The sequence below is a fragment of the Rhinopithecus bieti genome, unplaced genomic scaffold (genome assembly GCF_001698545.2).
Source record: "Rhinopithecus bieti isolate Rb0 unplaced genomic scaffold, ASM169854v2 scaffold_80350, whole genome shotgun sequence".
Classification (NCBI taxonomy): Eukaryota; Metazoa; Chordata; class Mammalia; order Primates; family Cercopithecidae; genus Rhinopithecus; species Rhinopithecus bieti.
The window spans coordinates 58,701-74,805 of record NW_016829730.1 but is presented as its reverse complement, the minus strand read 5'-3'; the positions used below and the strand labels follow the sequence as shown (position 1 = coordinate 74,805).

Below are 16,105 nucleotides of genomic sequence, written 5' to 3'. Positions count from 1 at the left end.
TTTTTGAGATGGAGTCTTGCTCTGTTGCCCAGGCTGGAGTGCAGTGGCCGGATCTCAGCTCACTGCAAGCTCCGCCTCCCGGGTTTACACCATTCTCCTGCCTCAGCCTCCCGAGTAGCTGGGACTACAGGCGCCTGCCACCTCGCCTGGCTAGTTTTTTGTATTTTTTTGGTAGAGATGGGGTTTCACCGTGTTAGACAAGATGGTCTCAATCTCCTGACCTCGTGATCCGCCTGTCTCGGCCTCCCAAAGTGCTGGGATTACAGGCTTGAGCCACCACGCCTGGCCCTCACAGGGCTTTTGTAAGGATTGAGTAACATGTATGTCAAGTGCTTAGCACAGAGCTAGACACACAGAAAGTGCTCAGAGAATGTTACCTCTATTATCATTTCCCCAAAGCAGGGCTCTACTTAAATTTCTGCTCTGATTGAGGATCTATCATGAAACAATTATCCCGTCTACAGAGGAGCAAACAAAGGCTTACAGAAGATTAGTAATCTTTTGAAGTTACATGGCTTATGAACAAAGTTACATGGATTTGAACCCAGAACTGTCTGAACTCCAGAACCCACACCCTTAGCATCCATGCTCTGCTGCTTTATGGCCCCAAGGGCAACCTTCTGAATCCAGCTTAAGGTTTTAAATTCCAAAGTTCTATTTCTGAGTCAACCCACTCACCCTTCTTGTACCTCCTTCTCCTGGGAGAGAATACAGAAGAGTGGGTTTAGGTCACCACCCCTTAAACATGCCCCATGCCCTTTGCTAGCTGGTCCTTGTAGGCCCCCTCAGCTTAGACTACCACTCCCCTGCACCTGCCCCAAACTCGTCAACTTTCCTATACAACGCTTGTCTCCTCGGCAAAGCACCGCAGATGTCCAGAGATTCCTTCTTTCTCTGAACTCCTCCAGTACCAGACTGGCCCATCCTGCTTTATGCTTCCTCACAAAGGCTGCGGCTTCTGCCCCTCTCCCACTCAGTGTCTCATAAAGAACAGGTAGGAGCTTGGGCCATGCGCGGTGGTTCACACCTGTAATCCTAGCACTCTGGGAGGCCAAGGTGGGCAGATCACAAGGTCAGGAGATCAAGACCATCCTGGCTAACACCATGAAACCCCGTCTATACTAAAAATACAAAAAATTAGCTGGGCGTGGCAGCATGTGCCTGTAGTCCCAGCTACTCGGGAGGCTTGAGGCAGGAGAATGGAGTGAACTCGGTAGGCGGAGGTTGCAGTGAGCCGAGATTGCACCACTGCACTCCAGCCTGGGCAACACGAGTGAGACTCCGCCTCAAAAAAAAAAAAAAAGAAACAAAACCAGGTAGGAGCCCAATGGATGACCTCACTGATCAGTCAGAAGGGAGGCACTGGGTTGGAGACTGGAAACTCCATGGTTTTCATCAGGGAATAGGTTAGAGGTGAGGTGAGGTTCATTTCCCATCCACTGTGGCAAACCAGTCCCTTACTGCGCCAGCAGGCCAGGCCTTACCTGCTGGGCAAGCTTTGTCGCTGTGGCTGGTGCTGAGTGTTAGCAAAGACAGGAGGATGTGTGTGTGAAGTGTGCAGGTGGTGGGAGGACTGGGAGGGGGGCGGTTCTTAGTGATAATCAGCCGTATCTGAAGTGGTATTTTGGATGTGGTAAAAAGGCTGACACCAAGGCTATCCTTGTCCTGTAATTCCTGCAGTTACAGAGGTTGCTCTTTGACACAAACTCAGAGTCTCCAGTCTAAAATTCCATTATACAGATAAGAAACTAAAGCTCCATTACTCAAGCTGGGTCACTGTAAGTTCATGGATGTTCATTTTATTCTTCTTTAAACTGCACGTATGAGTTTTGTTTATATATTTCATAATAATAAAGGCCTGGGGAAGCTGAATGACTTTCCTAAGGCTACACAGGACAAAGACGCTTTAGCATCAATGTCACTGGGATTCCCAAGCCAGGGTAAGGTTAAATTGTCCAAAAAGATAGAAACTGGCACAGTGTGCTAGTTAAGGGCATGGGCTTGGAGTCAGACAGCCCTGGGTCTGAATCTGGGCCTCCTGGCCATGTGAACTTGGGCATTACCTAATATTTTTGGGCCTCACTTTTTTCATCTGTAAAATGAGGACAGTAATACTGAGAAATTAAGTGCCATTTAACATATTTAGCATGGGATCTAGCATCAAACTTGTTTTGTTGACTCTTAAGATGCCAACAATTGTAAGATGCATTCTTATTTCAGAGTTTAATGTGCAACTTAGAATGAAACATGTTAGCAAATAGTCAATATATAGCAGCTGTCATCATTACTGAAAATGAAAAAAATCTGCTCATAGTATCCTAAAAAGGGACAAGGAGACAAATCTGCCTTGGGAGGTGGCCCTGACCCCACACAACAATGGGCTTAGACCTCCAGACCTACCTTTTTTTTAATTTTATTTTTTGAGACGGAGTTTCGCTCTTCTTGCCCAGGCTGGAGTGCAATGGCGCGATCTCGGCTCACTGCAACCTCTGCCTCCTGGCTTCAAGTGGTTCTCCTGACCCAGACTCCCCTGTAGCTGGGATTACAGGCATGCGCCACCACGCCTAGCTAATTTTGTACTTAGAGACAGGGTTTCTCCATGTCGGTTAGGCTGGTCTCAAACTCCCAACCTCAGGTGATTCGCCCACCTCGGCCTCCCAAAGTGCTGGGATTACAGGCATGAGCCACCACTCCCAGCCCAGACCTACCTTTCTTTCCATTGTTGGAGGGTGTAGACTTCCCACTGTCCGAGTTCAGCTCAAACACCCGTAAGTCTGTGGGAGCCTCCTCCCTCAGAGTCTCTACTCTGGCTGGAGGCCTGGGTTCTGGGCCACTGGGGTGGCCAGCAGGGGTTAGGGGCTTGGAGTGAATAGGGGGCGGGGGTCCAGTCTCGCCCATATCCACAGCCAGGCCCTGTTCCTCCAAAGATGCCTCTAGCAGCTTTTGGGACAGGTCCTTGGGCAGCACTGGTGCCTCAGGTGCCGCGGCCGGGTTGGCAATCTGTGTCACAAGGGAGACGCTCTCGCTGCTCTCTGATGGAGTCACCTCTGCTGGGGGCTCAACTGAGGTCACCAGATTCTCTTCACAGGGGCTCTGGGGGCCAGGTCCTCCTTCAGGGAATGTAGAAGTTTTGGTCACAGGAACCTTTGCCTCTTTTGGAGATGCGGGTGAAATGCCCATGAGCTCCTCTGTAGAGAGAGAAAGGGAGGGGCAAGAGGGAAATGTACCCTGGCCAGCCCTAAGACAACCTTGGAGCTCTCTGGTTCCTGCCAAAGTTTACTCTGATCAAGACTCAAGCCGGGCATGGTGGCTCACGCCTGTAATCCCAGCACTGTGGGAGAACGAGGCGGGTGGATCACCTGAGGTCAGGAGTTTTTGAGACCAGCCTGGCCAACATGGTGAAACCCTGTCTCTACTAAAAATACAAAAATATTAGCTGAGTGTGGTGGCACATGCCTGTAATCCCAGCTACTCGGGAGGCTGAGGCAAGAGTATCGCTTAAACCCAGGAGGCGGCGGTTGCGACGGGCCGAGATTGCACCACTGCACTCCAGTCTGGATGATAGAGCGAGACTCTGTCTCAAAACGAAAAAAAAAAAAAAAAGACTCAATAGTGTCATTTAGCTCTCCCCTTTGCCATCACAATGCTTCTGCAGACGCTCCCTGCTAGTCAAAGTCCTGCTCAGCCCTGGGGCCTAATGCCTGGTGGGCTTCCAGCAATGCAGTTCAAGGCGCTATTATAGATTAGAAAGCCAAGGCTCAGAAGTGAGTCAGTTTTGGGTTCAGGTTGGGCTCTGCTACATCCTAGGTATATGATTGGGCAAGCCACCTAACTTTTACTCTTAACTTACTTTCATCCTTAAGAGGGGTAATAGGGTTGTGGTAAGGACTCTGTGTAAAGCTCTTCGTGCAGCCTGGACATATGGTGTAAACACTTAAGAAATGCATTAATATTATATCATCCAGAAGGCTCCAACGTGCTGTTATAAACTGAGCTACAGGTAGAGGATGCTCAGCTCCCTCCCTAACTCAGTGGTTCCCAAACCAGCTTGGGCATTAATATTACCAGGGAGCTTGTTTAAAATACACATCTGGCCGCTTCTTTACAGTCTTCTTTAGAAGGTGGGGAAGGGAATCTGGATTTTCAAGAAGCTTCCCAGTGACTAGGCGGCAGCTGGTTCATGGGCTGGCAGGGGAATCTACACCAACTGACACATGGGATTTCTGTAGCTAAATCGGAATTCCACTAGCCTTGTTCAATATCCCCTTGTTAGCTCCGCCTATCCTCAGCACATACAATGTGTTCATTCCCTACTCTTCCCTGATGGGCGCCAAGTCTCTCCAGGCTTCAGAAAGCATGGCCCAGCCCAGAGTATCCCGCACAGATGTGTCACTTGCCCTTCACCTCTCAATGCCTCTTACCTTCCTCCTCCTCCCAGCCAGGCTCTTCAGAGATGCTCTGTTCTGCCCGCTGCTTCAGGGCATCCCTCCGGGCCTGCTCCTGAATGTGGGGGAGCAGATGGACACAGGCAGTCAGGGCACCCTCTTCCCAGATCCTGGTCCTGATCCCACAACTCTTGGCACCCTGTATCCCTTTCTTCTCTCAATAAATCCAGCCTGTTTCCCCCAGGGTTGAGTGGGGACCTCCCCAGGCTAGACCAGCGTACCTGCTCTAGCTGATGGACTTTATAGAAATACCGATGCCAGAATTCTGAATGGGAAACAGCTGCTGGAACCTGGAGGGAGGGGAAAATGGAGGTGAGACTTTGGGAGTATTTGTGTGGGGTCTGTGTCCCCAGCCTTATCAGTCTATTCCCAGCAAGTCTGGATATCAGACCCAGTTAAGTGGCTTAGCAGTGATAGAGCACTTCTTTTTTTTTTTTTTGAGACGGAGTCTCGCTCTGTCACCCGGGCTGGAGTGCAGTGGCCGGTTCTCAGCTCACTGCAAGCTCTGCCTCCCGGGTTTATGCCATTCTCCTGCCTCAGCCTCCGAGTAGCTGGGACTACAGGCACCCGCCACCTCGCCCGGCTAGTTTTTTGTATTTTTTAGTAGAGACGGGGTTTCACCGTGTTAGCCAGGATGGTCTCGATCTCCTGACCTCGTGATCCGCCCGTCTCGGCCTCCCAAAGTGCTGGGATTACAGGCTTGAGCCACCGCGCCCGGCCGATAGAGCACTTCTACCCCGACCAAAGTTTCGGCCAGATCCACCTTCCTAGTCCGGGTTAGCCAAGGAGGGAGAAAAGAACTCCCATCAGGCTTTGCTGGCCCTTCCATTTCTCACCATTCTCTGATCGCCAGAAGCCTGGCAAACCAGCTTCACCCATGTGAGTTCTTGGCTCAGGACATGGCTGGTCTGGCTCTACGGAGCCTCCCAGTGCTCTCCGAGCCAGATGACGCCACAGTGACTCTGAACATGTCCCTCCCACCTCCCAACACCTCAAGCCTGGAGCTGGCTGAAGCCCTGCAGACTGGGCCCTCACCATCTTGGTGTAGAGGGCCCGGATAGAGGGGCTGCCTACAAGGAGCTCTGAGATCTCCCCCTTCTTCTCCTCCAAGCAGAACTGGGAAAGCCAGGCATCAAACAATTCCGGGGGCCCTGCAGAGGGACAGATGCTGATGGTCAGTTCCCTTGGTCTGGGGAAAGAACACTGGGCCTACAGAATATACCTAAGGCTGGACATGGAAAATGAAGAAAGCTTGTGTGTTCAAAGCCACTTAGCCAAGGGTAGGGGGTCAGGCAGGGTGAAGGGGCGGGTGTGGCACCTGAGTGATCTCTAGAAGGGGCTGCAGTCTCCATTTTCTCATATCCCTGCTCGCTTTTTAGCCCATGGCACCTGGCTATTGAATCTCCTCATCTCTGAAACAGCTGTTCTTAGGTCACATGACCCCAGCTGCCAGAGTCAACATCTATTTCTCTGTCTTCCCTCGTGTGACCATCTCTGACTCTGGGGGCCACTGCCTTCCTCCTGAAGCCCTTATCTGTCCTGGTTTCTCACTCCTTTGTTATTTTCCTCCACTTCTCTGGTTGGTCCATTTGAGTCTCTGTGGGTTTTTCGTTTTCCTTTCCTTTCCATCTCTCTCTGGCTTTTTTTTCCCCCAAAATAATTGCCACTAAACCACAAGTTTCAACCTCATCCTCCCACTGTGTCTCTCTTTGCAGCCCAGGCTACTCTCTTGGCCCCAGAACCAGAGGTCCAGGTACCCCCGATACTTCTACCTGCAAACACACCATGCGCTCATTTTCCTTCCCACCTGGTTATCTGACAGGGTTATCCAACCTGGGGGCCATCCTATCTCCTCCCTTATCCAATCACTCTGGATCACACTTCCTCAGTTGTCTCTTTTTTATTTTTTAGAGATAGAGTCTTGCTCTGTCACCAGACAGGAGTGCAGTGGCACAACTGTGGCTCACTGCAACCTTGAATTTCTGGGCCCAAGTGATCCTCCTGCCTCAACCTTCCCAATAGCTGAGGCTACAGGCACACCATCACGCCTGGCTAACTTGTGTCTTTTATATGTACACTGTCCTCTCCATGTCACCTGACTCTTCCTAGGTTCTGGCCTTACCTCTGACACGGGATTCCTACCTAGCCTCCTAACTGGTCTTCCTGTCTTCTGTCTTTCTATTTCATTCTTTACAATGCTGCCCCAAGGGCTGCTTTACAAAATGCAAACTCTGATCACCCCAGGCCTCAAAAACTTTCATTGGTTCTCTATGGGAGGGCTTTTTAGCTGGAGTCCAAGATGGCTTCAAAGGGTCAAATTCCCATATTGCACAAAAAGTTTTGTGGAGAGAGGGCTTGTCATTTTCAATAGATTTTTAAAGGCCTTTGTGACTAAAGAGAGGTCTAGAGCTACTACTGTGAGCCTTTTAGGCCAAAATTCCAACTGCCTGGTCTGGCACACCAAGCCCTTCACAACCTGGCTCCCATGAGCTGCTCTCATTGCCTTCACTTCCTCATACGCACCCTTTAACCTAGCGTTACTAAAAGGTGGGGTGCTCCCTGCTCTCTCTCCCAGCAATCTTTGCCTGAATGCCCTTCCCCACTTCTCATAGCGAAGCTAGTTGATGTCTCATTTAACCTTAAAATTCCAACTCCGTCCAGGCGCGGTGGTTCATGCCTGTAATCCCTGCACTTTGGGAGGCCAAGGCGGGTGGATCACCTGAGGTCAGGAGTTCGAGACCAGCCTAACCAATGTGGTGAAACCCCGTCTCTACTAAATTTACAAAATTACCCCGTCTCTACTAAAATTACAAAAATCAGCCGGACACAGTGGCAGGCGCCTGTAAGCCCAGCTACTCGGGAGGTTGAGTCAAGAGAACTGCTAGAACCCGGAAGGTAGAGGCTGCAGTGAGCCGAGATCGCGCCACTGCACTCCAGCCTGGGCGACAAAGTGAGACTCCATCTCAAAAACAAACAAACAAAACCCAACTCCAGCATCACTTGCTTGGTTCCCAGACCAGGAAAGGTGCCAGTCCTCTGGGCTCCCACTGCCCCGCTGCTCTGTAGAAGCAGTCATGCTGCTCTCTAGTATTTCTACTTTATTCACTGTTTCTGCTTTCTCCCTCTTAACCACTAGTTCCTGGAGGGCTGGACTAGGTGGAGGGTTTGGCTCATTTCTGATCTCCAGTTTCCATCATGGGGTTTGCTGCATGGCAGGGGCTTAGCCAACACAAGCTGAAGAGAAGGCAAGTGGGGCAGCAGGGCTGGGAGGGAGGCTGAGCTGAGGATGAGGGATGAGAGGGGCCAAGTCCCTGCAGGGTGGGCAGGACAGCTCAAGTTCAGGAAAGAAAAGAGAATATCAACCCACCCCACCCGGTATAAGGTACACACTAGTCTCACTCTGGTCCCCTACATAGGGGTGCCCGGCCTCTGCTACCTGAGACAAACAGGGCCTACAACCAGACCCCCTTAGTCTACTTGCCCTACAAGCCCACCCCCTCACTGCTACCCTCTCACCATCTGGTTCATTGCAGTAGGTTGCTGGGTCCGACTGCAGGCTATAGAGGCGAGCCTGTAAGAAATAGAGAAGAGGAAACAGAAATCCTGAGATGCTGGGCATAGAAAGCACCCTTTCTCTGCCAGGATACTCAGTCAACCACAACCCAGCTTCTCCCTTGTTGGCTGGGATACCCCAGGGCACTTGTTAATTAGCACTGTGGCACAGACAGTGGAGCACTAGGCTGGGCATCCAAAACTGGGGTTCCCAAAACTGGCCTTTCACCCAGTATTCTACCCCAGGAGCTAAGAAAATACAGCATAAACAGGCTACAAAATTGTGTAAAATGCTTTGTAGTAGTGAAATTTGAAAAATGTTAGTGCCAATATATTAATAAAGTCAAAATTTAGGGACAAATTTTAAAATAACACAATTTCCCTCCAATTAAAACCATTCAAGAATTTATTAATTGTATAGTCAGTCTCTACCAAGTTACGTTCTCACTGGGACCACAGGGTGGCAAACTTAGCTGGCAAAGACGAAGTCCACCTTTCGTCCTCAATATTACAGGAAGCATGGGCTGTCTGTAAGTGGTTTGGTGATAATTCACTGTCATTATAGCTCAAAATCTTAAACATTTTCACAATTCCACTCACATGTTCACTAAGTGGTGGTGCTAGCACTAGTGCTAAAACACATACTTGAAAAATCAGTACTTTTGGAACAGAAGTTCAACGTGGGCCGGGTGCAGTAGCTCACGCCTGTAATCCCAGCACTCTGGGAGGCCGAGGTGGGTGGATTGCTGGAGATCTGGAGTTCAAAACCAGCCTGGCCAACATGGTGAAACCCCGTCTCTACTGAAAATGCAAAAATGAGCCGGGCATGGTGGTGCATGCCTGTAATCCCAGCTACTCAGGACGCCGAGGCAGGAGAATCACTTGAACCCAGGAGATGGAGGTTGCAGTGAGCCAAGATCACTCCACTGCACTCCAGTCTGGGTGACAGAGACAGAAGCCATCTCAAAAAAAAAAAAAAAAAAGAAGTTCAATGTGATAAAATGCTACAAAGCCAGCCTAGGCAACACAGGGAAATCTTGTTTCTACAAGTATAAAAATTAGCTGGGCATGGTGATGTGTGCTTGCAGTCCCAGCTGCTCAGGAGACTGAGGTGGGAGAAGCACCTTAGGAGATAGAGGCTGCCATGAACTGTGATCACACCACTGCACTCCAGCCTGACAGAGTTGAGAACTATTCTTTTTTTTTTTTTTTTTTGGAGACGGAGTCTGCTCTGTCGCCCAGGTGGAGTGCAGTGGGCCGGATCTCAGCTCACTGCACAGCTCCGCTCCCGGGTTTTCAACGCCATTCTCCTGCCTCAGCCTCCCATGTAGCTGGGGACTACAGGCGCCCACCACCTCGCCGGCTAGATTTTTGTATTTTATTTTTTTTAGTAGAGCGGGGTTTCAGCGTGTTTAAGCCAGGTGGTTTCGATCTCCTGACCTCGTGATCTGCCCGTCTCGGCTCCCAAAGTGCTGGGATTACAAGGCTGAGCCACCGCGACCGGCCAGTGAGACTCTATTTCAAAAGAAAACTACAAAGAGGGCCCAGCTGCATGCATTATATTCGTAAATTTAAAAGAAACAACTCATAAATAGAAAATACCAACTGGCCAGGCGTGGGTGGCTCATGCTGTAATCTCGTATTCAGGGGGCTGAGGTGGAGGACACTTGGCTCAGTGGTCTTGAGACTACTGCAGAATAGGGAAACCTCGTCTCTACAAAAAAAAAAAAAAAAGAAAAAAAATGCCGGGTGTGGTAGTGCAAGCGTGGTCCCTGCTACTACAGATACTAGGGAGTTTGAGGTGGGAGGAAACTTGAGCCCAGGAAGTTGATAGCTGCAGTGAGCTGGATCATGCGACTTGTAACCCGCCTGAGTGGACGAGTGAGACCGTCTCAAAAAAAAAAAAAAAAAGAAGAACAGAAATGCAGCAAAAATACACTACCGTGGCTTGCTTTAAGTGCTCTGAAGACACCTCCTCCTTTACCTATATACATATATTAACTAGAAACTATCTAAAAACCCAAATGTGGAGATTAATGCCTCTAAAAATGCTCTCACAGCGTTCCTTATTACGCTTGAAAGCTGAAAGGAATCCAAATATGACAACATGAAGGAAATAAATGGAATAAATAATCTATATTCACTTGCAAGAATTTAAAGACATTAAAAATTATGGCTGGCTGGGCACAGTGGCTCACGCCTGTAATCCTAAGACTTGGGAGACCAAGGTAGGGAGAGTCATTGAGCCTAGGCATTTGAGACCAGCTGGGCAAAATAATGAGACCACTGGTTTCTTACCAAAAATTTTTTTTTTTTTTGAGACAGAAGTCTCGCTCTGCCCATCCAGGCTGGAGTGCAGTGCCGGATTCAGCTCCTGCAAAGCTCCGCCTCCGGGTTTTACCCATTCTCCCTGCCTCAGCCTCCCGAGTACTGGGATACAGGCGCCCACCTCGTCACCCGGTATTTTTTTTTTGTATTTTTAAGTAGAGACGGGGGTGTCACCGTATTAGCCCAGGAATGAGTTCGACTCCTGACCTCATGATCCGCTCCGTCTCCGGCCTTCCAAAGTGCTGGGATTACAGCTTGAGCCACCAGCGCCCGGCAGAAAATTTTTTAAATTAGTTGGATGTGGTCGGTTCACGCCGGTGGTCCAGCTCACTCAGGAGACGGACGGTGGAAGGGAGGACGCTTGAGCCTGCAAAGTCGAGGCTGCAATGAGCCGTGACTGCGCCACTGAGCCCCAGAGAGAGCTTGGGTGACAGAGTGAAACCCTGTCTCATTAAAAAAAAAAAAAACAGGGCTGGGCGCAGTGGCTCAAGCCTGTAATCCCGCACTCTGGGAGGCCGAGACGGGCGGATCACGAGGTCAGGAGATCGAGACCATCCTGGCTAACTCGGTGAAACCCCGTCTCTACTAAAAAATACAAAAAACTAACCAGGCGAGGTGATGGGCGCCTGTAGTCCCAGCTACACGGGAGGCTGAGGCAGGAGAATGGCGTAAACCCGGGAGTCGGAGCTTGCAGTGAGCTGAGATCCGGCCACTGCACTCCAGCCTGGGCAACAGAGAGAGACTCCGTCTCAAAAAAAAAAAACAGCAACAACAAAAAAAAGGTGATTAGGAAAGATGCTACGTTTGTTGGTTTTTTAAAAGCAGGTTACAAAACCGCATGTATGAAATGTCTTTTTTGTTCAAAAGAAAAAACCAAACTATCTTTACCTATGTTTACAAACAAAAACAAATGTAAGGTTATATACCAATAAGAAATCAGGGGTTCTCTTTGGGTGATGCAATTATGAGTTTAAAAATAATTAACTTGTCCTTGCTTACTGGTATTTTTGGATTTACTATTAATAATATAGCCATATTTATTTTTTGGCCTGAACATGGGTTGCTTTTGTGAGTACAGGTTGGAAGTTAAAGCCCAGGTTACAGATGTTAGGCATCTGTAGGGGAGACTGTCAGTGAATACCTTGGTGCCATCATAGGGCTCAGCTGTGCCAGACGGTGTGCCCATCAGGGTGATGACATCGCAGTCGATGGTTTTGTCTGGCGAGGGGGCAAAGGTGTCTGAGATCACCCCTAGGAAGTCAGACAACCCTTTCTTCATCTTCTCCGTTGCTCCTGAGGAGCCTTCCGTCTGTATAGAGAATGGGCAGAGGAAGCAAGTGCCCCGGCAACAGGCTGCAATCTGGGGTATGGGGGTAAAACATTGGGGCAAAGGTGTACCGTGTGTTGGGGGACCAGAGAGGTGCTCACGACTCTTCACCCATCTCTGGGGCTGGAGAAGGAGTAGGAGGAAGCAAGGGTCCTCCATCCCCCAAGTGGGGCTGCAGAACAGGGCCATGGTAGGCCTGCGTAGATCAGAGTAAAGATCTTTGATTGGCTGTTTCATCAAAATTTTAAGGCCAGTCAGGCTGGTCAAAACTTGGCCAGAGAAGGTCCATGCCATAGACATAGCAGCGGGGAAGAGGGCCTATGGGTAGAGTGGTGGAAGGGGTACTAGCTTTGGAGTTAGACAAAGCTAGTCTGAATCCTTGCTCTACCACTTGTTGGTCATGAGACCAAAACCCTTTCTGAACCTGAGTTTCCTTATTGTAAAATGGGGACAAGTATACATCCTTCATAGGGTTACCATGAAGATTAAAAGACAGGGCATGGACAATGCCTGGCACACAGCATACACTTAATAAACTGCAGCACTGTAATATTGCAATTTCATCATCATCATTGCTCAGGAAGTAGAATACTTAGTACAAAAGGCTGGAAACATATGGGCAGGATTAGAACAGATAGCCTTGCCTTCCCTGGGACTAATTGAGGGTCATTATACAGACCACACTGGTCAGAATGCCTTCCAGCAGGCAGGGATAGGGTGCTGAGAACAGGGTCTAAAAACCTCGTGGAAAATTATCCTCACTCTTGATTAAGCTGCCAAAGCATTTTAAACCTATAACCTATCATAGTGCCTGGCACATATTGTTACAGGTAACAATATTTGTTGAATTAAAAAAATGAATAAATGAATGAAATAAACAAGTGATATCTCTGCTATTGGCTAGACTTATAGCAGTTCAGCAGGGTTACAACTTGTCATTCATGCTCATCAGTAGCTGTGGTTAGAAGGGAGACAGTATTTTACAAGAGGATTCAGCAAAATAAGCTTGACTAAAAAGTTCCAAAACTCATTTTTCATAACATGAGTAATTAATTACAAGATAATTGATTCAGCTGGTGATCAAATTAAGAAGCTGCAATTTGTTCCAATGCTAAAGGGAAAATTGTAATATAAAAAACAGTATGCTTTACCTCACTGGAAACTTCAGAACTTTGCGGGGATATCTTTGACCACAATTTTTCCTTCTCACGCTGACTTTAGAATCTAACCTCCATCTTGTAAGAGGTTTCCACTGTACATTTCTGATTAATAAAACAGTATTGGGGAGGGGACAAGGACTGAAAAACTACCTATGGGGTACTAGTTGGTGATGGGTTCATTAAAAGCCCAAACCTCAGTATATACACAATATTCCCATGTAACAAACCTGCATACGTATTCCCTGAATCTAAAACCAGAAAACAACAAACAAGCCAGGCACGGTGCCTCACACCTGTAATCCCAGCACTTCAGGGGGCCAAAGCAGGTGGATTGCTTAAGCTCAGGAGTTTGAGACCAGCCTGGGCAACAGAGTGAAACCCTATCTCTACAAAAAATACAAAAATGAGCTGGGTGTGGTGGCATGCACCTGTGGTCCCAGCTATTTGGGAGGCTAAGGTGGGAGGATCACTTGAGCCCGGGAGGCAAAGGTTGCAGTGAGCTGAGATCATGCCACTGCACTCCAGCCTGGGTGACAGAGTGAGACCCCATCTCAAAACAACAGCAACCACCAACAAAAAAACAGGACCAGTAAGAAAATAAGTTGGTACAACATTTCTGGAGGGCAGTTTTGAGTATAGTAAAAGGCTTAAACTAACCACTCTGTGATATCTTCCACAATTATATTATAAAGCAAATATTGTGGCACTGGGCAAAGGTTTAGCAGAATGTTTACTGTAGCTCTGTGTACAATACTGGAAAAAACTGAAATAGGAAAGCAGCAACTGGTTAAATCCACATAGTGGAATACCATGCCACTTATTACACTCTAGAACAAGGTTTGCAATTTAAGTGAAAAAACAGGGGCTGGGTGCTGTGGCTCATGCCTGTAATCCCAGCACTTTGGGAGGCCGAGGCAGACGGATCACGAGGTCAGGAGATCAAGACCATCCTGGCTAACATGGTGAAACCCTGTCTCTACTAAAAAACACAAAAAATTGGCCGGGCGTTGTGGCAGGCACCTGTAGTCCCAGCTACTTGGAAGGCTGAGGCAGGAGAATAGTGTGAACCCAGGAGGCAGAGCTTGCAGTGAGCCGAGATGGCGCCATTGCACTCCAGCCTGGGCAACAAATGGAAACTCTGTCTCAAAAAAAAAAAAAAAAATTGGTTACAAAACATGGTATTCAGTTGACCCCGTTTTGAAAAGAAGTGTACATCAGGGATACACCCCCAAAATATTAACAGTAGTTATCTTTGGGAGATGGAGTTATGGATGTCTCTAGGTCTTTCTCTCGCTTTCTTCCTTTTTTCATTCTTTCTCTTTTCTTTTACTTGCCTGTATTTTCTAAATTGTCAACATGAATGACTTTGCTAATGGAAAGCATTTGCTAAAACAATACAGAAGTGGGAAAACTAATTATTACTTAAAATATGCAGCTTGTTTGGTTGCCAGACACAATTCTTTCAAAATGGGAGGAAAAATAATCACTTAACGTTAGAAAAAAATAATCACTTAACAGTTGGGAACCCAGGACAGGACAGGTTGCGAGGGGCAGTTACTTGGGAGGGTTTGGGTGGTACTCACAGCCAGCTTCTCCTTGACCACGCTGGCCGTGGCTGCGATGGTACAGGCCGTGTCATGCTGCACCACCTGGGTAAACTCTGTCAGGTCCCGCTTCATGAACTCCAAGGCTTCAGAGGACTGTGGGAAGACAGAGAGGGATGACAGGGCCAGCTGGCCCCACCACCCCTTGTTCCTGTTCCCTGTGCTTCTTCAGTACCAGACAGACACATGGAAATCTCAAATGGCAGGGGAGCTTGGGCTCAGAAACAAAGCTCATTTGTCCCAATTCCATGATCTGGGATTACCTGACAGCAGAGAGTGCAGGGGAATTTCCTGCTACTCTGAGCATGAAGACTGAGTCTCAGCCTAGGCACTCACAAGCTATGTGGCCATGAGTAAGTCTCACCTAGTTCTCAGTTTTCTCCTATAAAATGAGGGAGGCGATCTAGACCAGAGATTCTCAAGCGCAAACTGGAAAAGAGGGGGCACAGTCAGTCTGAAAACAATACTGGCTTTGATTAATTGCTTTGATATGCTTTAAATCATGACATTCATATCAAGTTTCAAATAACATGAAAAAAAGGTATGTGATCTTTTTTCCCCCCTTGAGACGGAGTTTCGCTCCTTTTGCCCAGGCTGGAGTGCAATGGCACGATCTCGGCTCATCGCAACCTCCACCTCCCAGGTTAAGCAATTCTCCTGTCTCAGCCTCCGAGTAGCTGAGATTACAGGCAGCGCCACCACGCCTAGATAATTTTGTATTTTTAGTAGAGATGGGGTTTCTCCATGTTGGTCAGGCTGGTCTCGAACTCCCAACCTCAGGTGATCTGCCCACCTTGGCCTCCCAAAGTGTTGGGATTATAGGCGTGAGCCACTCAGCTTTAGGCATGTGATTTTTTTTATCAAAGGAAAGTGTTTCTATTTTTACTTTTTTTGTTACAGGGAAATTAAGTTGAAATATGAGGCAGTATGTGAAGTTATTTGCCTTCAGGTTTAAAAATTAGTAATTACTAATTGTATTAGTAACAGCAATAGCTTGGAAAGCTGTTTTATGAGTAATTCTTAACAATTTAATATCAGTAAAAAGGCATGTGATTTTTACATTCAACAAAAGAGGAAGCGGTCAAGATAACAACTGGCTCAGATTATCTTGAAGGCCTTCTTGGTTCTACCATCCCAAGGTTCTATTCATATACAAAGCTCCTTTGGGCAGAACTCGTATTTGCTCCTGCTAAACCAATCTGCTTCTCCGTCTGCACCCAGACCTCACTGGAGAAAGCAGACCCTCAGCTCACTTCTAGGTCTTGCCCTGTCTTGCTTCAGATTCACCAACTCTAGGATGCCTTCCTGGAGTATCTCAGTGGCCACTCCCCCTGCAAGCCCTTTCATTTTACACGGGGATAATCACCTGCATTTTTAAAAGCATGTTTTTGAGTGCTCCTGTGGTTGTTCTTCCGGGAAGGGCCTGCCCACTTTTCATTAGCTTGGGAAGTTTCTGAATGGGACAGTCTCACGTATCAGCTACAGGCTTCTCTGGGGGGTGGTAATCATGCCCCCATATCGATTCAGGACTCCTTAATTGGGGGTGAAGGGGGTCATTTACTTATTTACTTTTATTAAAATTAAAAAAAATATTTCGCCGGGCGCGGTGGCTCAAGCCTGTAATCCCAGCACTTTGGGAGGCCGAGACGGGCAGATCACGAGGTCAGGAGATCGAGACCATCCTGGCTA

General features: G+C 48.1%; 1 protein-coding gene across 3 annotated transcripts in view; it reads right to left on the bottom strand.

Moving 5' to 3' along the window:
* The window catches only part of BSDC1 (BSD domain containing 1), a 37,167-nt gene that overhangs the window by 14,143 nt on the left and 6,919 nt on the right, over positions 1–16,105 (bottom strand). For 2 of the 3 annotated variants that reach the window (XR_001883949.1, XM_017864799.1), the window contains exons 3-9: positions 14,396–14,512; positions 11,467–11,685; positions 7,962–8,016; positions 5,481–5,596; positions 4,667–4,735; positions 4,422–4,500; positions 2,709–3,188 (exon numbers count right to left, since the gene is read on the bottom strand). Coding sequence is in view for 2 of the 3 variants with exons in the window: in XM_017864799.1 (XP_017720288.1) it covers positions 2,709–3,188; positions 4,422–4,500; positions 4,667–4,735; positions 5,481–5,596; positions 7,962–8,016; positions 11,467–11,685; positions 14,396–14,512 (1,135 nt within the window). In the remaining variant the exon portion in view is untranslated. The remainder of the gene's footprint in view (positions 1–2,708; positions 3,189–4,421; positions 4,501–4,666; positions 4,736–5,480; positions 5,597–7,961; positions 8,017–11,466; positions 11,686–14,395; positions 14,513–16,105) is intronic. The other variant, XM_017864800.1, reaches the window with a different exon arrangement.